Source organism: Bos javanicus, chromosome 21 (assembly GCF_032452875.1).
Source record: "Bos javanicus breed banteng chromosome 21, ARS-OSU_banteng_1.0, whole genome shotgun sequence".
Lineage (NCBI taxonomy): Eukaryota > Metazoa > Chordata > Mammalia > Artiodactyla > Bovidae > Bos > Bos javanicus.
The window spans coordinates 68505780-68530001 of record NC_083888.1 but is presented as its reverse complement, the minus strand read 5'-3'; the positions used below and the strand labels follow the sequence as shown (position 1 = coordinate 68530001).

The window sequence follows — 24222 nt, the reverse complement described above, 5'->3', positions numbered from 1 at the left end:
CCCGAGGGCCGGCAGCTGCAGAGGTGACAGGGCATCAGGACCCTGAGCTCTAGGAGGGGCAGGTGGCCACCCTCCCCGGAGGCCGGTGCAGCAGTTTTTGTGGCCAACATCTGCCTCGGGGGCTCCTGAGCGGCCCCAGCCTCAGCCAGGGCAGCAACATTCAGCTTGGGGGGCAGTGGGCAGGAGGTGTTCTAGAGGAGAGGGGCTCTGCTTACCCTCCGGAGGCCAGAGGAGGGCGCTGGGCCTGCCCGCAGAGGCTCCAGCCGTAGGGCCAGCTCCCAGCTATGCTGCAGGGCATGGCTGTGGGGCTCACCGCGTGGACACAGACCAGGCCGAGGAGGCTTGACCACCACAGAGACACTCCTGGCCAAGACACTGTCTGTCTTCTGATGGCGAGGGCGGCTGCGAGTCACCAGAGGACCCAGGAGAGGGCGCCCTCCCGGGCCCCCAGTGCCTGCCTCAAGGCCACCAGGGCTTCCCTGCCTTCTCCTTGGCATTGCCAGCCCAGGATGGGGGGGCGGGTGCAGAGGAAAGCCCTCCTGGGAGAATGGTGGGTGGGGGTGGGGGGGATGGTCCCAGAGAGGGCCCAAGGGGAGGGTTTGGGGGGGGTGAGTGCTTGTCAGGCGCCCCAGCAGCCCAGACCGGTCAGGCCTCCCCCCTGGCCCCTGCAGACAGGGGCCTGGGGGTGGACATTCAGCGCTGGGGCAGCTCGCTGGGGTGGGAGGGTGGGGGTGTCGAGGGCAGAGGCTCAGAGGTTTGCATCCTCTCCCGAAGGAGCAAGTGTCCCTGGTCCTTCTCTTTCAGACCCAAGAGGAAGGGACAGCTGCGGACGCTGCCCTGGCTGCTCAGCTGCTTCTACCTCTGACCCAGATGAAGTGTCTATACCCCACCCCTCCCAACCAGGCTAAAACTCTGACTCTGGAGGAAGAACAAAAATGTCCTCCTCCCCCAAATACACACCAACGCCAGGAAGGTAGCCCAAGTCTTTCTTTCTCGAAGGGATTGCCGTCAACTTGGAGGCCTGGGGGGTGGGGGGAGGGGCAGCTGTTGGAAAAGGTTGTGCTCAGCGGGCCCAGGGAGGGGTCGGGTGGGGGCTTGTCTGCAGCGCCATGCTGGCCCCTTCGCTGGCCCCTGGCGCCCCATGAGTGCCTGGGACCCCCGGGGACATCAGGGAGGACCCCGGGCTGCCTCCAGCTGTCACGGCCCTTTCCTGGAGCCTGTCCTCCTGCACCCCCTCTGGGGGTCTGTACCGACTCCGGGGGGGGTCCCTCCAGGCCAGGCTTGCTGAATGGCGCCCCTCCCCTGGGCCTTGGTCCCCACGTGAGGTCCCTGTTTGCTTTTGTAGTTGTCAGATGTGTGTGTGTTCCTTCTGGGGAGGGGAGCTTCTGGAAGACCCCCACCAGGAATGAGGGCCCAGCCCAGGGCCAGACCCAAGCAAGCCCTCAGCCCACGGACAGATGACTGCCCACCTTCCAGCCAGTCTCCTGCACGGCACCCCACCCGCAAGGGGCCTGCGCTAGGCAAAGGGCCTTGGACTGGGTCTGTTAGGCCCACCGTGGCCCCTGGAGCCAACAGCTCCCCAGCTTGGGGCATATTCTAAAAGTCAGACTAACCCACACTCCAGCCCTGCTCCCGCCGGAGGGAGTCAGAAGCAGGCGGCTCAGCCCACGCAGGCCCTGTTAACAGGGTCGGGGCCGGACTGGTCCGAGAAGTGCGGGCTGGCCGGACAAGACGGGGAAACCGAGGCCAGGGAGGCCGCGGCCCGGAGACAGGCCCCGGGGAGGGGCGGGAGCGGCCGGGCTCCGCCGGCGGCCGGCCCGGCCCCAGGGCCTCTCGCCGCGCGCTCCCGCTCCCCGCGGAGGGGCGCCCCGGGCGGCGGAGGCGGATGTGGGCGGGCGGCGGGGGGGGGCGGGCGCGGGGCGGGGAGAGGGCGGGCCGGCGGGGCCGAGCGCGGCGGGCGGGCGGCCGGCCCAGCGCAGCCGCGCAGCCAGCGCATCCCGAGGAGCGAGCCGGCGGCCGCGCACGAGCTCCGGGCCCGGCGGCGCGCGAGGCCCGCCCGAGCAGCGCCCGCCGCGGCCTCCAGCCCGGCCCCGGCCGGCCGGCCCGCGGGGATGCGGAGCAGCGGGCGCCGGAGGCCGCGGCCCGGCTAGGCCCGCGCTCTCGCCGGACGCGGCGCCCGGTGAGTCCCCGCCCGCCCGCCGCCCGCCGCCCGCCGCCCGCCGCCGGGGCCCGGATTTCCTCCCCGCGGCCGGGCCGCTTTGTTCGCGGCCGCCGGGCCGGGGCGCGGGCCGCGCGCGGCCAGAATGGAGGCGCGGGAGCAGGAAGTGGCCGAGCGCGGCCTGGGCGGGGAGGGCGCGGGCCGAGCGGGCGGCGGGGCGGCGGGCCTCCGGCCCCGGCCTCCCGCATGACCTTGGGGAAGCGGCCCCGGCGGGCGAGGCCCGGGCCGGGGCGGAGGGGTGCGGCCCGCGCCGGGGGCCGGGGCCGGGGGTCCGTGGCGGCAGAGGGCTCCCCGGGCTCCGGCCAGCGGGATCCCGGCGCTCACTGGGTGCTCGGGGGCCCGGGGAAAAGACTTGACCCGGCTCTCGTTCAAGTTTGTGGGTGGGCCCTTGGAAAGGACTTCATTTTCCCATGGACAAAAAGTTGTCCGTGGTGGCTGGGTGCCCAGGCCCTCCCACAAAGGACTACAGCCTTCCTGGGCCCTGAGACGGTTCCGGAGCTGGGTGGGTTCGCGAGTGCTGCCCACCCATCCCAGAGGCTGGGGCTCCTGCCACAGGCCGGGGGGGTCCCGGGGCAGCTGGTGAACTTGGTGGGTGGGATTGGGGTGGACAGAGCTGGGGTTGTGGGCTTGTGTTCTGTGGCCAGAGAAGCCCCCCGACGTTCACCCCTGGCCCCCTGCCACCTTGCTCAGGCCACTCCTAGGTGCCCCGGGCCTCTGGTTCACGTGAAGAGTGGGGTGCATTGGTGGGGCTTGTTCCCTGCCCCGCAGCTGAACGTCTAGTTCATAAGCGGGTGTTTTGGAGGCCAAGGGAGGGGCCTTTCGAAGCAGAGAGTATTATTTTTGGAAGGTCGTGACTTGAACAGCCATAGCAGTACTTCACCTTCGTGGTGAAGGCGCTTGCAGGACCGAAGCCGGGGAAGCAGAGGTCCCCTCGAGCCGCCCGCCCTGTGGGAGGCAGCCCAGGCCCGGCTCCGCGTGCACCTTTCTGTGGACAGGCACACCGTCCTGTGTGTGTGTGCAGATATATTTTTACACGCGGGCTCTCGACAGCTGTTTGGCCCTGTCAGCAGCAGACCCGCTCGGCCCGTGGGGGTGGGGGCCCCCCCTGTGCACAGGTCTTTGAGTCCAGCCCTCTGCCTCCAGGCCACGCCCACTCGCGTGCCACTAGAGCCCCCTGTGCGCGCCAGGCTGGCTGAGTCCCGGCCCTGGTGGTCTCTTCTCCAGTCTCACTTGCCACGCCTGCCCGTGGGCCTGCCGAGGGGGGTCAAAGAGCGGCTTCCTTTATATCAGACGCAAACCAGAGAGTGGGTCCTCCTACCCTTCTAGGTTTAGCCCAAGATGGACAGTGCACAGCGGCTTTCTCCAGGAGCCCAGTAGGGTGGGCTGTGGGAGATGCATATAGGAAGAGTGTATATGTACGTATATCCCATGTTGGAGATACCTAGGGGTGTCTGCCCAGCTTGAGGGCCCAGAGAGGTCTTTCCAGGCCTACCCTCCTGGGTGCCCGACTAGAAGGGGAGAGGACTGCTTGTGGGGAGGATGCTGTTTCCCAGGATGCTCAGAACCAGTGATGTGGGCGCTGGGTTTTGAGGGGTGCCTAGGAGTTCGTCCAACAGGGGAGCAGAGGGGTGGGCCACACAGGATCAATGGCCAAAGTGTCTGCTCACGAGGAGGCTGCTGGTGGGCCTCCGAAGGGCGGGTGCCGGGCCTCTGTGTTTGTACAGTCCCCCCATTCCTGATTTGTTGCCTTCTGAATGCTGTAATTATGGGTCTATAACCACCCTGGACTGGGTGCTTCTCACAGACAGGACTCGTCTGAACCTCTCTTTGTCCCCAGTGCCCAGTGCTGAGCCTGGCAAAACCAGAGATGCCTGGTCCATGTTGGCCGAATGAATGAACTGGATTCAGGCCGGTGGGGGCGCTGAGGTTTAGGAGGGGCCTGGGGTTTCTCTGGGGTGGGTGTGTGAGGGGTTTCATGTCACCCTGGAGGGCTCCGGCTTGTCTGCAGCAGCCGCCTGCACTGGCCCTGCCTTCTCCACGCTGGAATTCCTCTAACCCACACTGGGACGGAGAGGAGGAGGCCTGGGTCCTTCTCGGGAACGCCCGCCTTGGGGCAGGAGCACCATGGACAGGGCGACCTGGGTGCCCTCGCCAGGGGACTGGGGAGGCCAGGAGGTGTGGGCCGAAGCAGTCAGGGGGACTGCCTGGAAGAGAGGGCCTCTGCTGGGTTGGCAGGTTAGGGAGGCTGGGGTATACCATGGGGAGCCTTTTGGGGACAGGGGTCATTTGTACAAAGGTCAGGGGAGATGGGAATGGTCAGAGAGGGGGACAGTGAGCTCTGAGGGCTTCAGGGTCAGGGAGGGGTGGTGGCAGGGGGGCTTACAGCCTGGTGGGAGGGCAGGCCTGGCCCCGGGAGCCATGTGAGTGACTTGGGATCTGGAGCCAGGGTGGGAAGGCCGTGTGGGGGGCGGCGGCAGCTCTGAAGGCTAAGGGGGACAGGTCATGTGGGAAGGCGTGCCTGGGCCAAGGCCCCAGGCACCAAGGGCCTCTTGGGCTCCCCTGAGGCTCTGAGGAGTGTTCCCCAGGCCCAGCACAGCCTCACGCTTCCCTTTGCTTCTTCCAGAGGCTGTCGGCGGCCCGCTGGGCGTGGGGCGGACCCTGCTGAGAGGCACGAGAGTGAGGTCTGGGCCGTGTTGGCCCGCGGGAGCCCCAGCAGCATGAACGACGTGGCCATCGTGAAGGAGGGCTGGCTGCACAAGCGAGGTCAGTGCCCGCGGGCCGGCCCGTGAGGACCCCGAGTTGGGCCCATGGCTCCTCGGGCTGGGGGTGGGCTGGGCTGAGCGAGGTCAGTGCCCGCGGGCCGGCCCGTGAGGACCCAAGTTGGGCCCATGGCTCCTCGGGCTGGGGGTGGCTGTGGCTGCTGGACCAGCAGGGCCTCCCTGGACTCTGGGAGCAGCCCAGCGGTGCGTCCGGGGCCTGACGTCCCTGCGGCCTGGGGGACACAGGCCCCGCAGGGCCTCCTGGGTGGGAACGTGCACCCCAGGCCGGCATGCAGCCCGTGGAGCTGCCGCCTGGCCGAGGCTGTGGGCGGGGAGAACTACCCGTTTTCCTGGAAGGCAGCGAGGACTGGGGCCCATCCAAGGCCTGGCACGCTGGCGGCCCAGGGCACTGCCCGAGGGCTCCTGAGGGCAGGGCAGGGCTGGCAGGCCTGGCCCGGGGCCAGTCTCAGCTGGGCTGTGGGCAGGAGGGGGCTCCGCACTGCCCGGGGCCCGGCGTGCGGCAGGGTCACGCTGGTGCTGCCAGGCCCTGGCCCCTGCCCAGCCTGCCTCTTGCTCGCCCATGTGCCTAGGGAGGGGCTCTCAGGGAGCCGGTGGGATGGAAGCTTGGGCCCGGGCCCCTTGCCTTGTGGCCCTGCTGCCTCCTGTCCCGTAGAGGCTGGACAGGCCCCGGGAGCAGGACAGGCCGGAGGTCGAGGTGTCCGAGGCGTTCAGGCAGGGCGTGCTCTCCTGCTCCAGGCCGGGGGCTGGTTAGTCACCACCTGCTCCCCCAACTTCCCCTTCCTGGAGACCAGCTCCCTCCCAGAGCTCTGGCCGCCCTACACTAGCTAGCCACTAGCCCCCACTCCTCACGCATGCCCTCCGGGGACCGTGTCCCCTCTCCAACTCAGGATCCCACAGGCCACTGGGAGGGGGACCTGAGGCACAGGCGGGCAGCCGGGGAGCTGCAGTGGAAGTGCGTGTTGCGGAATGCACAGGAGCTGCCCCGCGGAGCAGGTTGGGAAGCACAGGAGAGACGGAGATGAGACCCTGGGCGAATCAGGAGTCACGGATGCGGTCAGCGTGAGCTTTCAGAGCTCGCTCCGGCAGCGGTCGGGGGCACAGTGCTCGGCCTCTGGACGGAGGTGGGGCTGCTGCAGGGGCCTGTGGTCCGTGGCCGGCCCCCCCAGGGCTTCCTGCTGCGGCCAGCCTTCTGGGTCCCCTCCCCCAGCGTTGACCCTTTCCTGGTCCCCACCCCCCCACCCCCGCCAGGTCCCGCCCTGTCTCCTCACCTCGTCGCCCTCCTCGGGGTCAGGCCTGAGCCCGGGTCCCTGTGGCCTTCTCTGCACCTGGTGGAAGCACAGACACACCCTGGGGTCCAGGGCCTCTGATCCTTGGCAAGCGTTCGTCGACTGACTGACCAGGGACTGACCTGGGAGGTGCCCAGGGTTTCAGGGCTGCCGGGGCCCCTGGCCCAGCTCCTGGGGTGTCCACTGGCCAGCCCGGTTCGGGTAGAAGCGCCCCTCTGATGCCTGGGTGCGTCTTAGAGGGCCACTCAGGGTGTGTGCCTTCTGGAGGGGCAGGGGGCGTCCAGGCAGCGCCCCGTCGCTGTGTCCGTCTCCACGGGCAAGCGTGTTGCGTCCTCAGGCCTTTGTGTGTCCGTCTGAACGGTTGGAGCAGTGGAGGGCGGGCCTGGAGGGGTGGCCCCCAGCACCTGGGCGGAGTGCAGCCAGCCTCAGGCCTGACAGAGGTCCTGCGTCCGCCCTGCCTCTGGCTCACGTGCTCACCGGGCTGTGTGCAGTGTGGCCCAGGACGGGCCGGGCCTCGCCCAGGGGGCGCCCCGGGTCCACGCCCACGGCCCCCCCCGTGCCCCTGGGGGACCCCGGTGTCACTACCGTCTTGTTCGCTACATCCGTGCGTCTTCCACAAATTTGTTCTCCCTTCAAGTGTGGGCTCTTCCTGTGTGCTGCGCTTTGGGGTGAAAGGGTAAAAGGGGCAGAGGTCACAGCCAGGGTCGGGGGATCCAGGGTGACCCTGATTCGGGGCTGGAGGGCTGTGGCGTGCCGTTTCTTGGGCTGCAGGGGGAACTTGTGTTTCCGTCCTGGGGGTCCGGCGGCTGTACGCGTCCAGCCCCTTGGAGTGGGCGGGAGGGGGCGGTGTGAGCTGCTCCTGTGTGCTCCCCACCTGCCCTGCCCCCACCTCTCAGGACCGGCCGGAGGAGGACGCCAAGGCCCCCCATGGGGTGGCTCTGGGTGGAGTGGGGACCCGGGCCGGGAGTGGGCAGGGGGCTCCACCTTCCCCTCCCCACCCCCACCGCCAGGGGTCTGATTCTGAGTGGGGGGGGCTCTGACTCTCCTCCAGCTCCTCACGGACCCCCAAGTGCCCCCACGGTGCCTCTTGTTATGGAGGTCAGGGGGCTGCTGTGGGCCGGTGGGCAAAGGGCAAAGACACTTCAGGAGCCGAGCAGGTGTGGGCCTGAGAGCTGAAGGGCGGGCACCCAGGATCTGTGTAGGACAGACCTCCGGGCCCGGCTCCTTCCCCCGCCCTTCAGGGGCTGCATCACTGACACGCGTGCTCTGGCCCAGAGCAGCCAAGCGGGCAGAGGAGAGCCCGCCTGGTGGCCAGCATCCGTCACCGCCCCACGGCACCCCGGCGCGGCCTCCGGGCCTCCGCGTCCCCAGGCGTCCCGGGAGCAGCCGGGGACAAGCTGCTAGAGGCTCGGAAGGACGAGGGTTGGACCAAGTGGGGCTGCAGGGACCGGGGGCAGAGCTCCTGCGAGACAGCTGCACGTCCCGAGTACGAGTGGATGTCCCAGAAGCGGGCGGACTCCCTGAGTAAAGCAGGATGCCGCGAGTGGCGGGCAGACAACCCAGCCGTGGGTGGACACCCGGAGGGGCGGGCAGTCGCCCCTCAGCTCCACCGCAGGTGCTGGGGACGGCGGGCTCGGTGCGGCTCACAAAGGCAGCTTCGCAGAGGTCTTGTCTTGGATGTGTGCCGTCTGATTTCTGAAGGTGGACAGTTCGAAAAACCAGCCCTCCTCCAGGAGGCAGGGCTGTCTGGACTTGGCCTGCAGTCCAGCAGGAGCCCCCACGCCGTGGGGCTGAGAGGCGGGCGGAGAGCCGGCCTGGGGGCACGGGGTTCCCTGCCCAGGAGCCTTCCTGGGTCTGGCCCCCACTCCCCCAGTGAGGCCCGCCTGGCGGGGCCCTGCGTTCCTCGGGCTCGGGGCGGGGGGCGGGGTCTGGTCCTGGGGGCGCCTCAGGCCTGCCTCTATCCCGACCCTAGCCGGTGGCTGGCCCGGACCTTTCCCTGGTCCAGGCTCTTGCCAGCTCACTGAGCTGCTCCCGGCCCTCCTGGTGGGGAGTGGGCTTCTGGGCCGTGCTGGCGCCTCCCCCGCCCCCACCACAGTCCCGGCCGGTTCCTGCTTCTGGCCGCCGCCCTGGGCTTCACCTACCCCCTCTGCTGGCTCTAGGCCCGGGAGATGGTGGTCCCGCGCGCTGACAGCCTGCCCCCCACCGCAGGCCTGAGCTCCTCACAGGGCGGGGCCGTGGGGGTGAAGCCCTGCTCCTCTCGAGGAGGCTGAGGTTCTGCTGGCCAGAACACGGGGCTCGTGGGACCCCCAGGGGCGGGGGCCGCTCCCTGTGCTGTGTGCCCCGGCCCGGAAAGCCAGCTGAGCTGGGTCCCCGGGCTCCAGTGTCCGGCCCGGCAAGGCGTGCCAGCTTCCCTCCGCGTCAAGTCACGGGGGCCGTGGCTTTGGTCCTGGCGGTCCCCTTGCGCCGCTCTGAGCGGACGGCCAACCCCAAGGGTGGGGGCCGGCGCTTGGGGGCAGGCCGTGCCTGGAGGGGCGCCTCCAGCCTGCGGGCGGTGGCGACCTGGGGCCGTGGCGTGTGGCTGAGGCTGAGGCCCGCAGGCCGGTGTGGGGCCGAGCTTCCTGTTTTGTGAGCAGGCTGAATTTTCCCTTCAAAACAAACAACAAAAGAGGAAGCTCCGGCGTCCTTGCGCTGGGGGTGAGGGGTCATCCCCGCCCCCGCCCCGGGTCCCCAGACTCAGACGCTGCCCCTGTCTGCTTCCTGGCCCCACGCTGGCAGGCGGGGAGGGCCCTGGCCCCTGGGAGCACAGCGAGCGCCCCTACAGGGTCGGGGAGCGCGTCCCGCCCGGCGCGGTCCTCGGGGGCAGCCTGGGCCGGGTCGCGTCAGGCCAGTTCCTAGAAGTGTGGTGGGGGTGTGGGCGTCCCCCCCGGCCAGGCTCGTGGCCCGCAGCTGCCCCGGGGGCCTCGCGTGACTGCTCCCACGGGGTGGGTGCCCTTGGTGTCTGCCCGTGCGCCCCCCGGGGGGGTCCCTGGCCCAGACCTGGCCCCCTTTGGCCGCTTGGGAGAGGGCCCCGACTCGGGCCCGCGTGTGCCCCACGCAGCACACCCTCCCTGCTTTCTCGCCTGTGTCACACGGCTCCCTAACCGTCAGAAATAAGACTCCTGTCTCAGGAATGTTGGAATCGATGGGGGGCTGGTTACATGTGCCGTTGCTCCTGCCAACCCTGGGGCTGGGGGCTGGGGGCACTGGGTGTGCGCCTAGGACCGATCCCCCTGAACCCTGGGCTTTGCCCTCTGGGCCTGGCTGGGCCTGCCTGCCCCGAGGCCTCAGCGGGATCCACAGGGTCGGGGGCCCCACACCAGGCTGACCTCAGAGGAGCCCTCTGGCCGCAAGGATGTGCTGCTCTGCCCCAGGCTGGGGTGCAGGGTGCGTGGCAAACCTGAGTGGGGGGCTCTGAGGAGCTTGGACGGGACAGGGCCAGGGTGGGTGTGGCTGGGAGTGTGAGGAGGCAGGGCCAGGCGCCTGCCGGTCACAGGGGGGCCCGCGGGAGAGGGGCCGCTGCGACGGGCTCCACACTGGGGAGCAGTCGGCGGCGGGCAGCTGGGTGGTGGGGGGCCCCAACAGTCCCGAGGTCGCTGACTCCTTTGCTGTGCGGGTGGTGTTCTCTCCTGGGGGGACGTCGGTGCTCAGAGCCTCTTGGCCGTGGGGAGGCCGGCCTCACTTAGATGCCCGCTCTGAGCATTTGGGCCTGCGGGTGGGGGCTGTGGGCACAGGGCAGGCCCCGCTGCCCCCCGGGAGCCGGCGCCGCCCATCTGCTCACTTGCCTCCCCGTGCGCATCTCCTCTGCCCTGCCCCGTGGAGCCTGGCGCCTTCCTGGGTTTGGTTGGGTCCATCCTGGGCTCTTGGCGCGGGGTGAGAGGTATGTCCCCGGGGGAACGTTGCGGAAACCCAGCACGTGCGTGCACGTGACTTTGGGCAGCCCTGCCCGAGGGCCAGGGCCTGTGACCCAGAGGCCAGCAGCTGAGGGAGGAAGCTGTGGACTGAGAGGCCTGTGGGCCGCCCCTCCACCTCCCATCCCGAAAGCGCAGGCCCCCAGACGCCCCTGCAGCAGCGAGGCTGGGCGCCCACGCAGGCCCAGGGTGGCGGATGAGGCCTGGCGGGTGGCCGTAGGGAGAACTCTTCGGGTCCATGGTGGCCCCTGGGCAATGGGGCTGCGGCCGTTTGGCGGGTGAGGTTTCTGAGTGAGCGGTGATGTGGGTGAGGGTCATCCAGCCACTGGAGGACAGGGAGATGAGAGGCGGGGCCGTGGGTTGGGCAGGAGGCCCCATGTCCCAGGCAGAGGCCCCGGGATGGAGCCAGGGGGGCAGCTCCAAGGTGAGGGCGGGGTGGGGGGGCTCCCTGGGGCCCAGTGCCAGCCGGATGCGTGCAGGCCGGGGTCGGGACAGAGCCAGGGGGGCAGCTCTGAGGCGAGGGCGCGGGGAGGGGGTTCCCTGGGGCCCAGTGCCGGCCGGATGCGCGCAGGCCGGGGTCAGGGCGGCTGTTTTCTCTAGCCGGTACAGTGGGTGATGTCTGGTGCCCAAGGCGGAGGCGGGGTTTTCAGAGAGGGTGGCCAGGCTGGTGGACGTCCAGGCTGGGTGGGCGTGCAGGCAGGGCAGTGGTGGGTCGTGGGTGGCAAGAGGCCTGGAGGCCCGGTGCTGCCCTGGGGCAGCGGGAAGCGGGAGGGCAGCCCCCGGGGCCTTCTGCTCTGCCTCGGTAGGGGGGGCCCAGCATGCCCCCCGACTGCACCCCTGTCTGCCACCCTGCCTCCCTGCATTCCTCTGCAATCTGTGTGCCTTGGGCCCTGCCCACTCGATGTCAGAACCAGAGACCTCACGGCTTCCCAGTCTGTCCAGAAGCGGGCCCGGCCTGGCAGCAGGGCCTTGACTCTGGCCCCCAGCCGCCTCTCTGGGACCTCGAGAGCCCCTGCCTCGGGCCTCGGATTCCCCAGGGAGCGGCTAGTCATGACACTCCCCCTTCTGTGCCCGCGGGCCGCCGGGGACGGCTCAGGGCCCGTGTGGGGGCGCACCCCTCCCCCCCATCACCTCCGCTGGGCCAGGACTGGACGCCCATCCTCTCTGCTCCTCCGAACTGCCCGTTGTGCCCCCAGGAGGACCTTGTGAATGCTGCGTCCCCAGGAGCAAGGAGCCGGCGGTGTGGTTTGCGCGCAGACCCGGGCTCCGCTGGGGTGGGCTGTGCCCCCTCCCTGGCACCCGCTCTCAGCGTGTGCTGACCGTCCGTGGCTGGGTGTCCTGCTGGTGGGATGGGGCCTGCGGACGTGGGGACGCGGCCGGCTGTGGGCCTGGCTGGCTGGGGCGCGCGGTGGCTGTCAGTGGCCGATGGCTGTGGGGTGGGGGCGCCGCACAGGAAGCGCCGTCAGCTGGCGCCCGCTCCCCGGGCCTGCTGGGGCTTGCTCTGCTCTGGAGAAGCAGCGTAGTGCTGCCTGGCCCCCTGCCAGCCGCTGCCTGCCACCCACCACTGCCGTGGCAGTGCGTTCATCCAGCGGTTTCCCCGAGAGCTGGGGACTCTGGACCGGCTCAGGGGCCCGTGCAGGGGGCTCGGGGTGGGGCTCGGAGGGGCCAGACCCCCGGCGGGGGAGGGTGTGCCCGTGGCAGGCCCGGGTTCTGGGAGCCTGCGTGCTGCTTCCCCGGGGCCCACAGCTCGGGTCTCGGCCTCTGGGTCTCCTGCCCGGGTGCCCTGACCCACAATGCGCTGGGACCTGTGCTGGGACTCACACTGGGAGATGTGCTGGGGGATGTGGGGGGCTGGCCGTCAGCCTGCGTTTGTCCTGTCTCCTAGCTGGTCCCCGGCCCGGCTGTGGGAGGCCAGAGATGCTGGAGAGGAACCCGCCCCCCCGACCCTTCCCTGGGAGTCCTGTAGCCGCTTCCTGGGGATGAGCTGGCGCGGTGGGAGGGCCCTGCTGGCAGACCGTACTTGGGGATGCTGAGGGGAACCTGGGGGGCAGGAGAGGAGGGGTCCCCGCCTTGGGCTTCCCTGTCTGTCCCCAGCACAGGCTGGGGGTGTCTGTCCTGCCGTTCCCCCGTCGTCGGCCCCCGATGTTACGGCCAAGTGGACAGCATGGTGTGGCCAGGCCCTGGGCCGGCGGCCCTCCCCACGCCCTGCCTGTGCCAAGCTCATTCACATGCAGGCCACAGCCCAGGTCGCAGCTGGCGGCCCCCGAGTGACCGCCTGGCTGGACGTCTGCAGGCGGGAGTGTCCCAGAGACTGAAGAACGGGGTCTGTGTGTCTCCGAGCCTCAGCCCTGGCCTCCTCCTGCCGTCCCCCCACTGCAGCAGGGTTCCTGCTCCTCCTCCGGGGGTCTGTGTGCCGGCTGCCGGGGGCCCGAGGCGGGTACGGCAAGAGGCCACCTCCTCCGGCCGTCGTGTCCACTGTGGGCTGCCTGGCCCCCCTTTAGTGCCCTGGGTGCGGGCTGGCGGGGAGCCCAGCAGGCCTGCGGCCGGCCCGGGACCCCTCCTCACGGGTCTGTCCATATTGAGTGCCTGCCCCTCGGCTTCTTTCGGCCCGTGCTCCCTGCCACCCCCACCTGCCCGGGTCGGGTCCCAGACCCCGCGTGGCTCTGGCAGTGGGCTCGTTGGGGGAGAGTGGGTGGGGTCTGAGGCCTGGGCTGGGGCATGGGGGGGTATTGCTGGCGGCCTGCGTGGGGCACGGCGCTGGGGGCCCACGCTGGGCGCTGTGGGGGTGGCAGCATTTGGTGAATGAAGATGGATCTGGGGGCTGCTTGGATGCGGCGTGCATCGCTCTCCCAGCGCACTTAGCGTCCCGGGGAGCGGCAGCTGGCGGGACGGGAGGCTCTCCATCAGGGGCCGACAGCTCCAGACTGGCGCGCAGGCGGGTGGGGTGAGTGGCGGGCGGGCGGGTGGGTGGGGTGAGTGCCGGGCGGGCGGCCCCCAGCCAGCTCTGCCCCCCACCCCCGCCCTCCTCCCCCAGCGCTGGTACAGGCTGGCGAGGGGCCCCCAGTCCCGGGACAGGAAGCACCGTGCTGGCCACCTCCCCTGGGGTTTGGGTCTCAGGACTGGGTGGGGACCCTGCTAAATGCTGCCGGAGTGGGGGCAGGTCACTGGCTGCCTCCTGGGCCCTCCTGGGTGGGTCAGTAGTGTCTGGGCCTGGTGGAGACCCCTGCCTGCGATCCTTGGCGGATAGCAGGGAGTTCCTGGACGCCCCTCGCATCCCCCAGAGGCCCTGGATGGGAGTGGGCTGGGGCGGAGGAGCGGGTGAGGGGAGGGGGTCTGGTCCCCGCTTGGCCTGCAGGTGGCCGTGTCCAGGAAAGCCTGGCCCCCTCCCCTCCACTGCCCGGTGGCCCTCTGCGGAAGCGGGTGCCTAATTAGTAAGTTCTCTTCTGTCGTTCAAACTCCTTGCTCGGCAAAATGGAAATGAAACGTTTTTCCTGGGTGTCAGTATGAAAAATGGCAGTCGCTGGGACGTCACGGAGGACATCTGCTCTGGTCTCTGGCGCGTGTACGGCTGATGCTGCAGAACTTGGGGGGAAACTTTCCCGGGGACCTGGGTGACCTATGGGTGGGACGCAGGGCCTTCCAGGCCTGGCTTCACAATAGCGTGCTGGGCTCCCCTGGACGGCAGGAGGGTCATCATGTGGGCAGGGGCTTCTGCTCCGAGTGCCCACCCTGGGGACCTGCTGAGGGTGGGCTTGCGTCTGCCAGGCGAGCCTGGGCGTCTCACTCTCGAGTGTGGTGCTGGCTGCTCGGCGCTGGACGCCAGGTTCCTGGAGGGCCCTTAGGACTGGGCCAACCTCCATCAGGTCCAGGCGCCCACCTGACCCCCTTTCCAACACAGGCTGGGGTGGGCTGTCCATCAGAGATGGGTGCTATCCCACAGCAAGCCCCGCCTGCCCGCCCGGCCTCCACCCCAGGGGAATCGGGGTCTGTGCCTGACCTGGCCTGTCCCTCGACCTGGGGATGAGGGTGTGTGGGCCCGGCGCGCCGCCCAGCGGCCCAGCCTCACGCCCACCTGCCCTCCACCCTGGGATCGGGGTCCGTGCCTGGCCTGGCCTGACCCTCGACCTGGGGATGAGGGTGTGTGGGCCCGGCGCACCGCCCAGCGGCCCAGCCTCACGCCCGCCTGCCCTCCACTCTGGGGGATCGGGGTCCGTGCCTAGCCTGGCCTGATCCTCGACCTGGGGATGAGGGTGTGTGGGCCCGGTGTGCGGCGCAGCGGCCCAGCCTCACGCCCGCTGCGTCCGCAGGCGAGTACATCAAGACGTGGCGGCCGCGTTACTTTCTCCTGAAGAACGACGGCACATTCATCGGCTACAAGGAGCGGCCGCAGGACCTGGAGCAGCGTGAGTCGCCCCTCAACAACTTCTCCGTGGCCCGTAAGTGCGTGGCAGCCAGGGGCGGGGGTCCCTGCACATCTGCAGTCCCTCGTGGGCCCCCCGGCCTCTGCGTCGGGCCGGCAGCCCTCGGGGACTGTTAGTCGCTGGTTTTGGCTGCGCGGGTCTCTGAGCCGAGGCCCGGGGCTATTGGGGGTGGAATGCTCCCCCCGGAGGCGCTGACGGGCCCCCAGGGCTTCTCCCCAAGGCCTGGGCCCGAGGCAGGCCGGAGCGCCCGGCTTTGGGGACCTCTGTCTTCCCAGCACAGGTTCTCAGAGGCCCCGGCCCTGTGGGGGCGCGTGTGCCCACCTCGGCAGGGTGCAGGCTGGGTGGGTGCCGCAGTGCAACCCGGGGTGTCTCAGGAGGCTCAACGGATGGGCGTGTTTTTTCTAAAGCAAGTGCTGCCATGGCCTCATGCACCTGTAGGGGGACGGCAGGTGCGACTCTACCCGAGGCGGGGGGGGGGGGACCCAGGCGTGAGGACGGGCGGCCTGGCAGGGCCTCCAGCCCGGGTGCCGTGCCCAGGGCTGGCCCAGGACGCGGGCCTGGGGGTGGGTGAGTGATGGCTTGTTGACTGGCAGGCCCCGGGGCCCGCCCACCTGCTGCTGGGTCACAGAACACAGGCCCAGTCCCACCCCGGCTCCTCGTAAGCCCCCCACCCTCCCTGCCGCGAGCCCTGGGAGCCCGGGGCCTGCCAGCTCCGCAACCCTGCATCGAATGGGGGTTGTGGTGCAGGGTCGGGGGGTAGCACATGGCTCATCCCCCAGCCTCTGTGCCCGCAGATCCCGGGTGGGGCCTGCCTGCTCCCTGGGCTCTCCGTGCTGCGAGGAGGCCCAGCCGGCACACCCTACCCCAGGGCTTCCAACGTGGGGCGCAGAGGACCTGGCCCTGACGAGGCCCTGGCTGGGGGCCCCCTGGGGTGCTTTACCAGGGCCTGGCTCCCGTGAGCCCTGAGCCCTCCTCCCAGGCTCCTCAGGTGTCAGCAAAGCAGCAGGTAGAACAGAGGCGGGCGGGCCACGGAGGCAGATCCCCCTCCCGGCAGCCCCGTGGCCGCATGTCTGGGCTCCCCACGGGTCCCCCTGGGCCGGGCTGGGGGCTTTGGGCCTGGGAAGGATGCTCAGCTGGGCAGCTGCCACCTCGTGGGGGAGGACGTCCCTCAGGAGTGTTGCCCAAACCCAGCACGGGAGTGTGGGGGCCGTCGGGATACACGGGAGGCGGGCACCACCCAGGGGGCCTCCGGCAGCAGGTGAGGCGGGGCGTGAGGCAGGCCACAGGCGTGCAGGAGGAGCTCCGGAGCAGAGCCGAGAGGGGGGCCGGGCGGCTCCGCAGGGGCCTCTGGAGCAGGGGCTGTTCACTGGGGAGGGATTCCCGGGGTGGGGGCAAGAAGTCAGGCCCTGGCTGGGGGTTGACCGCCTGGGTCCTGGGGACTCCTGGTGGTCTCGATGGGCGGAGTGAGTTGGAGGAGGGGTGTGCAGACCCAGAAGGCTGCCACACAGATTTTCTTCTCTCCCCTGCCCCGGGTAGACGCGGGCCTCCAGCACCGCGCCCCCCAACCCCGCCCGGGAGCCCCCTGCCCTGGTCCCTAGCCTGGCAGACCGTTCCTTGTTTTGCGCTCGGCTGAGCCTGGCGGGGCCCCTCGCGGTTGCCAGGGCCTAGATGCTGGAATGTCGGAGGCCCCTGCGCTGGCCCCAGGCCCCTCCTGCCTCACACAGGCCGAGCTGGAACCCAGCCCTGCTCCAGGCCCCGACACACCCCCAGCTCCTTTGCTGCAGGTGTGCATGTTTGGGGCATGCGTGCTCCAGACGTGCGTGCGTTCCCAGGCCTGCCAGCCTGTCTCTGCTCCTGCGTGCACCCGGGGTCACGGGCAGCAGTGTGGGGAGGGTCAGCCCAGGTGGCCTCTGGAGCGGACAGGCGGCCTCTCCAGAGGGTGAGTCATTATCAGCCTCTGTCCCAGGTCTGGCCCTGCACTCAGACAGGGAGCCCGCTGGTCCTCGTGTGGCTGGGGGGTGGGACATTCCTGCTCGGGAAGCTGGGGAGCTGCTCTCCCAGAGGCCTCCTCCCCGCCAGCCCCTCCTCAGGCTCCCCAGACCCCCCACCCTCCTACTGGTTGAGGACCGTGTCCTGGGCAGCTGGAGACCTCAGAGACCAAAGAATAGACCATGGAGATGGATTCGCCCAGTCGCAGACACCCCCTCAGGGGCACTGCCTAGCTTTCAGCAGGGTCCCAGCTGGAAGGGGCGCTCTGGCCCCCTTTTACAGGGCGGGAGACTGAGGCTTGGAGAGGTCTGGCCTGCGGTGGGTGGGCTGGGACGCTGTGCAGAAGGTGCTGCCTGCCCCTAGAATGCCAGCTGATGAAGACGGAGCGGCCGCGGCCCAACACCTTCATCATCCGCTGCCTGCAGTGGACCACGGTCATCGAGCGCACGTTCCACGTGGAGACGCCCGAGGAGCGGTAGGGAGCGCAGGCGCGCGGCCGGGGAGGTCCTGGGCCCTGGGCAGAGCCGCGGGTCTCACCTGAGCGTCCTGCAGGGAGGAGTGGACCACCGCCATCCAGACGGTGGCCGACGGGCTCAAGAGGCAGGAGGAGGAGACGATGGACTTCCGGTCGGGCTCACCTGGCGAGAACTCGGGGGCCGAGGAGATGGAGGTGTCGCTGGCCAAGCCCAAGCACCGCGTGGTAAGTCCCAGCCCTGCCCGGGACCCTGCAGTCACGGCCCCCCCACATCCCACCTCCCAGCCCCTGCATGGAAGCAGGGGAGAAATGCTGGGTGCAGGAAGGCCTGGGTACTGTTATCTCGTCCCCCAAACCCCAGCGTTCCCAGTCAGGGCACACAGCCCTGCAATCTCCCTTGAGCCCTGGACCCACAAGGACCATCTCTCCTGCCTGCTGCCCTGGCCTCACTGTGCTTGGCCCCGAGGCTGCCCGCAGAGACCCCAGCCCCCCTCCGCTGCTGGGCTGCCAGCAGTCACCGTGCTGCCCCCTGATCCTGGCGCCTGCATGCTGCCCTCAGACCATGAATGAGTTTGAGTACCTGAAGCTGCTGGGCAAAGGCACCTTCGGGAAGGTGATCCTGGTGAAGGAGAAGGCCACAGGCCGCTACTACGCCATGAAGATCCTAAAGAAGGAGGTCATCGTGGCCAAGGTAGGGGCTGGGGCTGGGGCTGGGGGCGGGGGGCCGGGTGGGGCCAGGCAGGCGGCTCAGCAGGGCCTGTCTTCCAGGACGAGGTGGCCCACACGCTCACAGAGAACCGCGTTCTCCAGAACTCCCGGCACCCGTTCCTGACGGTGAGTGCCCCCCATGCCCCTGGGGTGGAGGCGTGGATGCGCAGCGCCGGGACCCCAGCCTGTCCTCCCTGCCAACTCGGCAGGCTCAGACCTTGGCCGATGGTGGGCGGGCTTGCAGGAGGGGCGGACGGCGGTGCCAGGTGCGGGGCGTGGGGGTACACAGAGTGAGCAGGGGCTCCCGGCCTCCCTCTGTCCTGCTGAGACCCCGGGAGGCTGCACTCCCCACGCCCACCCCTCTGCTTCCCCTGGGAGGCTCACGGCACTCCCTGTCCTGGGGGAACTCGGCCCAGGAGGGATGTATGGAAAACCCCTGAGCCCTGAGCCCTCTGCGCCCTCGGGAGCAGCAAGGTGTTGGCTGGATTCAGCCGCCAGGCCTGGCTGGCCGCGCTCCAGAAGGTCAGCAGTCAGGCACCGGGCCAGCCTCCGGAGTCTTGTCCCCAGGACCACTGTGCTCAGCATGGTGTCTACTCTCCAGGGGACACCTGGTCTAACGCTGGGAGAGAGCCGAGGAGCAGTCAGGCTTCTGGTGCTTTTGTCCCTAAGATTCTCATGAGAAGCGTGAGGCGTTAAGAGCAGACACTGTGTTTGTCCGCCCAGACTTAGCATGAGCGTGGCTTTGCCTCTTCCGCTTCATTTTGCGCCTTCCCCTTTGTCTGGCCAGAGGATTGTGAGAAGGCCAGGCTTTGTCACGCCCTCCACTGGGTACCGGCCACCTCAAGTCCTGCAGAGATCCAGACTTGCTCTCCCTGGGGATGCTTGCCTCCCTCTGGCTCTCCCTGGGGATGGGGGATGGAGCAGGGCGTGGGGGAGGGTCTCTTGTCTGTATCTTCAGGAGCCAGCGGGCCATCCCATCAGAAGCCTTTCTTTTGAAGTGAGGCTGCCTGTGGCTTGAAGCGTGAGAGCAGTGATCACGTCTCCACGTGGTCACTGGACCTGCAGCTGCTGGTCCTCGGGCGTGGCCTTTGGGACAGCGGGGGTCCCCCACTCCACAGGGCAGACCCCTGCCCAGCCCAGGGCCAGGTTCCAGCTCTGCTTTCCTCGCAGGCCCTGAAGTACTCCTTCCAGACACACGACCGCCTGTGCTTCGTCATGGAGTACGCCAACGGGGGCGAGGTAGGGCCCTACCCCAGATTGGCCCTCTCTGAGACCCGGGTGTTCGGGGGGCCACCCTCCCCACTCCGCGCCGGGTTAGGGTCTCTGCCCCGCGGCCCTGGCCCGGGTGGCTGGCCCAGCTCAGGCTTCTCGTCCCGCAGCTTTTCTTCCACCTGTCCCGGGAGCGGGTGTTTCCCGAGGACCGGGCCCGCTTCTACGGCGCCGAGATCGTGTCGGCCCTGGATTACCTGCACTCGGAGAAGAACGTGGTGTACAGGGACCTCAAGGTGGGCGGGGCCGGGAAAGAAGCTGGGGGCGGGGCTGGGGTGGGGGGAGGCGAGCGGGGGTGGGGCCGGGACTTGAGGAGGAGGGGCGGGGCGGGGCGGGAGCCGGAGGGGAGTCAGGGCAGGGCTGGGGACGCGGGAGGGGGAGGGGAGGGGCGAGGGGAGGCGGGCCTGGGGCGCCGGGGGCCAGGTGGCTGGGAGGTGGGCTGAGCTGGAGGCCAACTCCTGCAGCTGGAGAACCTCATGCTGGACAAGGACGGGCACATCAAGATCACCGACTTCGGACTGTGCAAGGAGGGCATCAAGGACGGCGCCACCATGAAGACCTTCTGCGGGACCCCCGAGTACCTGGCCCCCGAGGTGCGCACCGCCCCCCCCCCCCCCGGTCCTCATGTCCCCTGTGCTCTCTGAGCCCGTGCCCTGCACCCCCAGGTGCTGGAGGACAACGACTACGGCCGGGCAGTGGACTGGTGGGGGCTGGGCGTGGTCATGTACGAGATGATGTGCGGCCGCCTGCCCTTCTACAACCAGGACCACGAGAAGCTCTTTGAGCTCATTCTCATGGAGGAGATCCGCTTCCCCCGCACACTCAGCCCGGAGGCCAAGTCCCTGCTCTCGGGGCTGCTCAAGAAGGACCCCAAGCAGCGGTGAGCCCTGCCCCGAGCCGCCCTCCAGCTGCCTGTCCCCCGACACCCCCAGGCACTGCTCAGCAGGCTTTGCTGGTGGCTGTGTGTGATGTACTTGGCCTGGGCTGGCCCAGGCAGGGCGGCCCCTCATACCTGGCCAGGAAGAGCCTGCCCGGCTCATGGTTCTGCCCACCTAGAGCCCGCACGTGCGGGACTTTGCCGTGGAAGGGGCTGCTCTTGTTCTCTGCTGCCTGGCAGCCGGCCTCAGCCTGATCCCGGGCCCCGGGCCCGGCAGGCACGACCGGTCACCGTGGCTACCGTTCCCCCCCCAGGCTTGGTGGGGGCTCTGAGGACGCCAAGGAGATCATGCAGCACCGATTCTTCGCCAGCATCGTGTGGCAGGACGTGTACGAGAAGAAGGTGCGTGGCGCCGTGCCCCAGCCAGCACACCCGCTCACCTGCACCTGCTCACACCTGACTCACATCTCACACCCTTCACACGTGCTCACACCCCAACACACAGGAGGAGGCTTTCGAGGGTTGAGGCAGCATGCTTCCTGCACACGTGGTTCTCTGCTTTTTGCCCTCTGTGGGACCCACGAGCTCCAGGCCCTGGCCCGTGCTGGCAACGTGGCTCACAGACCCAGGGAGCTGGTCCCTAGGCTCGCTAGCTGTCTCTCCTCAAGCCTGCTTCCGCCCTGTTGCCAGCACACCCCTTCTCTGCAGGCTGCACACAGCCAGCTGGACCTCTGTCCCTGAGACGGGGCTCCCTGACTCTGCCCCTCTCCAGCCAGCATCCTGCCCCAGGGCCTGCTTGCCTCCTGGCCCTGCCTTCTGAGGGCTCTGGTGCCAACCCTGACCCAAGCAAGACCCAGCCTGCTAGTTGCTGCTAGTTCCCAGGCAGTCCTGACCCCAGTGCAGGGTGGAGCACACGGGGGTCTTTGCTTCCTCCCGTGAGCCTGGCCCTTTAAAGTTGCCCTCGAATCCTCTGTCATGGCGGGTCCTCTGCAGCCTGACGCTGCCTGGCCGCTGATGCCCAGGGCCGAGAGTGAGGTGGGTAGCCCTGCAGGTGGGTCCCTGAAGGGCGAGGGCCCCCAGGGCACCCAGGCAGGGGAAGGCCTGGCCACAGGCTTGTCTCCTGGGTGGGGAGCTGTGTCTGGGTCCAGGTGTGCCAGGGAGCAGGAGCAAGGCTGTAACCCACCCCTACCTCCTGCAGCTCAGCCCGCCCTTCAAGCCTCAGGTCACATCTGAGACAGACACCAGGTATTTTGATGAGGAGTTCACGGCCCAGATGATCACCATTACGCCACCTGACCAAGGTGAGGGTGCCCTTCCCACCGACCCCTCCTCTTGAGACAATAGAATTCTGTTCAGCATTTTACTGGGTGGCCCCCTCTCCTGTTAGGGGAGAAGGCAGTGGCACCCCACTCCAGTACTCTTGCCTGGAAAATCCCATGGACAGAGGAGCCTGGTAGGCTGCAGTCCATCGGGTCGCTAAGTCACACACGACTGAGCGACTTAACTTTTCACTTTCCCTCTGCAGGGTGGGCACCAGGGCCGCAGTCTCCTGGTCCCGGGATCGTGGGGGCGGGGGTCACTGAGGCTTGTTGTGGAGTCTTGGGGGTGAGCCCTCGGGGCCTGCCTGGGTTTCCCCGGTGCCCGGGAGCTGAGCTGCCCCTCCTGTCCACAGACGACAGCATGGAGGGGGTGGACAGCGAACGGAGGCCCCACTTCCCCCAGTTCTCCTACTCGGCCAGCGGCACGGCCTGAGGGGCCCGCTGGGCCGAACTCAGTACACCGCCACGGGCAGCCACGTGCTCTGGACGACGCTTCCGAGGACTGGGAGGAAGCCTCGCACGGAGGATCTGTATTTAATGTTTTTTATTTCTGGATGCGTTTGAGTGGAACCACGCCATCCTCCAACACGGATGGGGAGGCACCCCATGCCGTGGGCAGGGCCGCCCGCACTGGGGGCAGAGTGCCCCTGGCTGGCCCGCTCGGGAGGAAGACGTCCTGCGGTTTCTCTTAATTTATTCATCCAGTTCTCCAGACGCTGCCTCGGCCTTTGGAATGATTAGATTCCTGTAGGAAAACGAGGACTTCTGCAGCCGCGTGCACGCGGGTCCCCATGGGCCCTGCCCGTGGCCCCTCCATCCATCCGTCCGGTCAGCTGTCCCTGGCTGCCCCTGTTTCCCCCAACCCCGCAGCCCTGGAAGCCGTCTGGCTGTGGGGTGCTGGCCCAGCCCCCTCTCGCTGGGGGAGGGGCTGAGCGGAGGCTGCAGGAGGGTGGCCCCCACGATCAGGCCGGGCTGGGGCTCTGGCAAGATAGAGGGGCCGGGTGCCACCTATCGCTGTCTGTGCGTACTGGGGTTTCTGATCTCAGGAGAAAGCCCTCCCTGCGCCCCTTTCCCACTGGGACCGTCTCTCCGATGGCTCCCCCCGGTAGCACTTGTCCTTCTAGAAGCTTCACTCCCGCTGTCGCCCCGGCCCTGCCCGGCGCCCTCTGCAGGGGCCGTCGCTGCGCCCTGTGCGCCTCCTGGCCAGACGCTGCGCTGCACCAAGGCGTTTTTTTATACTCAACTTTAGTATTTTTACTATTATGAGACTTTCCCTCCAAATTCTTCAATAAAAATTGCTTTTCAACTCTGTGGCTCGTTTTGCTGGGTGGCGGATGGAAGAGCATGTGGCTGACCCCCTGGCAGGGTGCACTTGGCCTTCCTGCGCCCAAGGTGGCCTGCCTGGAGGCCTTGGGACAACCTGAGAGGGAAGGTGTCCCTCACCTGCCTCTGGCAGGATTTGCCAGGGACTCGGAGGAAATGCCTTGGCTGCCCCTGTGCCCATGGCTTCACCCCAGCCCCACACCTCAAGCAGGCCATCCAGGCTGCACAGCTGTCTGCCCAGCAGCACCGTCCATGCAGCAGGCCTGACCACCAGGACGGACCGGGACCCTGCAGGGTCCACTGCTGGCTAGGACAGACAGTCCAGCCACCACCAGGCCCTGGGACCTGAGAGGACCAGAGGGCAGCCTGCCTGGGGTCACACAGCGAGCCTGGAACAGCTGGGCGGGGCGGGGGGGCCAGGGTGTCTAAGACGAGCCTCGGGCGCCACCTGGTGGGTGCAGAGAGAAGTTGCTGCGCAGCACCGGGGCACAAGCAGGGAGGGCTGGGGCCTCGCTCTCCCCTCCAGTGCTCTGCCCTGAAGGTGGGGGCTGGACAGTCACAGGGCCTGGCGCCTGCGCGGGGGGATGGGGCCATCTCTTCTCCAGGCTCCGGGGCAGGTGGCCCTGACAAGGCATTCCTTGGAGTGGGGCGGCTGCCCGCTTGTGCTGGACGGGGTGCCTGAGCAGTGTGGGGTGCTGGAGGTCAGTCCAGGCCTGGGGGTGCCTCTGGAGCCGCCCAGTTCTCTGGGTGGTCCCTTGGGCCCGTTCTGATGGACTCTCGGCTCTCTCTAGTATGCAGCAGCTCTCTTGGAAACCAAACTACGCCAAATGTTACCTGCTAAGCATGCTCTGGACCAAGTTCAGAAACAAACATGCCTCAGACTGGAAGCCTGTGCGCTGGTGGAACGCACCATGGCACAGCCCGTGGAACACAGTACGAGGCTCCTCAGAACAGAGCTGGAACCACCATGGGACGCGGCAGTCCCGCTCCTGCAAATATGTATGTGCCCCAGAGAGGGGAAAGCAGGGTCTTGGGGAGGTGTGCATTTTAACACCATAAAAAAGGGAGCAGTACCCGATGATCCCCAGACTTCAAGCAAATGATAGCCCAACGTGGCCTATGTTGTGTGGAAACCCGGGGGGTGCCTTTGAAGCTGAAGCTGGGGCGTGGTGGGGGCAGCTGGCCAGAGAGAGGGGCTTGAGCCGTTCCTTCCCACAGGACCCCCTTGGGAGATGGGGTGATGGCCCCAGGGACATTCCTTGGCCTGGGACAGGCTTCAAGGTCACGGGCACGGACACAAGCGTGACCTTAATCTCTGTCCCATCCGGGAGGGTTGGGCCAAGAGGGGATGAGCCAGGGGCGAAGACCCCAGAACATCCAGACCTTCCTGGAGGCGGGGCTGTGGAGGCACCTCCCTGGCAGGGTGGCCTGGTGAATCGTGGCCCCGGGGCAGTGAGGCCCAGCGGGGCAGCCTGGCCTGCAAGGGAGGCTGTAATGCCCGCCCACGTCCCACCCTGTCCTTCACTAGGCTGGCCCCCCGAGGGACAGGGAGACGGGAACAGAAGGCCTTTAGCATCTGGAGTGCCCACGGGTCAGGCCAGCTCCCAGCG

At 68.5% G+C, this 24222-nt stretch overlaps 1 protein-coding gene across 1 annotated transcript; it reads left to right on the top strand.

Moving 5' to 3' along the window:
* Positions 1-2047: 2047 nt before the first annotated feature.
* On the top strand, positions 2048-22593 carry AKT1 (AKT serine/threonine kinase 1). The gene is made up of 14 exons (XM_061395537.1): positions 2048-2179; positions 4842-4981; positions 14539-14667; positions 17005-17116; positions 17194-17341; positions 17676-17807; positions 17885-17950; positions 18995-19063; positions 19204-19329; positions 19558-19686; positions 19759-19973; positions 20285-20372; positions 21169-21271; positions 21643-22593. Exons 2-14 carry the CDS (start codon positions 4936-4938, stop codon positions 21720-21722), a joined length of 1443 nt encoding a protein of 480 aa, XP_061251521.1. The 5' UTR covers positions 2048-2179; positions 4842-4935; the 3' UTR covers positions 21723-22593.
* Positions 22594-24222: the final 1629 nt, after the last annotated feature.

Coding starts and splice junctions, on each gene's coding strand:
- AKT1 (XM_061395537.1), top strand. CDS start 4,936: ATGAACGACGTGGCCATCGTGAAGGAGGGCTGGCTGCACAAGCGAG. Junction 17,117..17,193: donor GTGGAGACGCCCGAGGAGCG/GTAGGGAGCGCA, acceptor AGCGTCCTGCAG/GGAGGAGTGGACCACCGCCA. Junction 17,342..17,675: donor CCAAGCCCAAGCACCGCGTG/GTAAGTCCCAGC, acceptor TGCTGCCCTCAG/ACCATGAATGAGTTTGAGTA.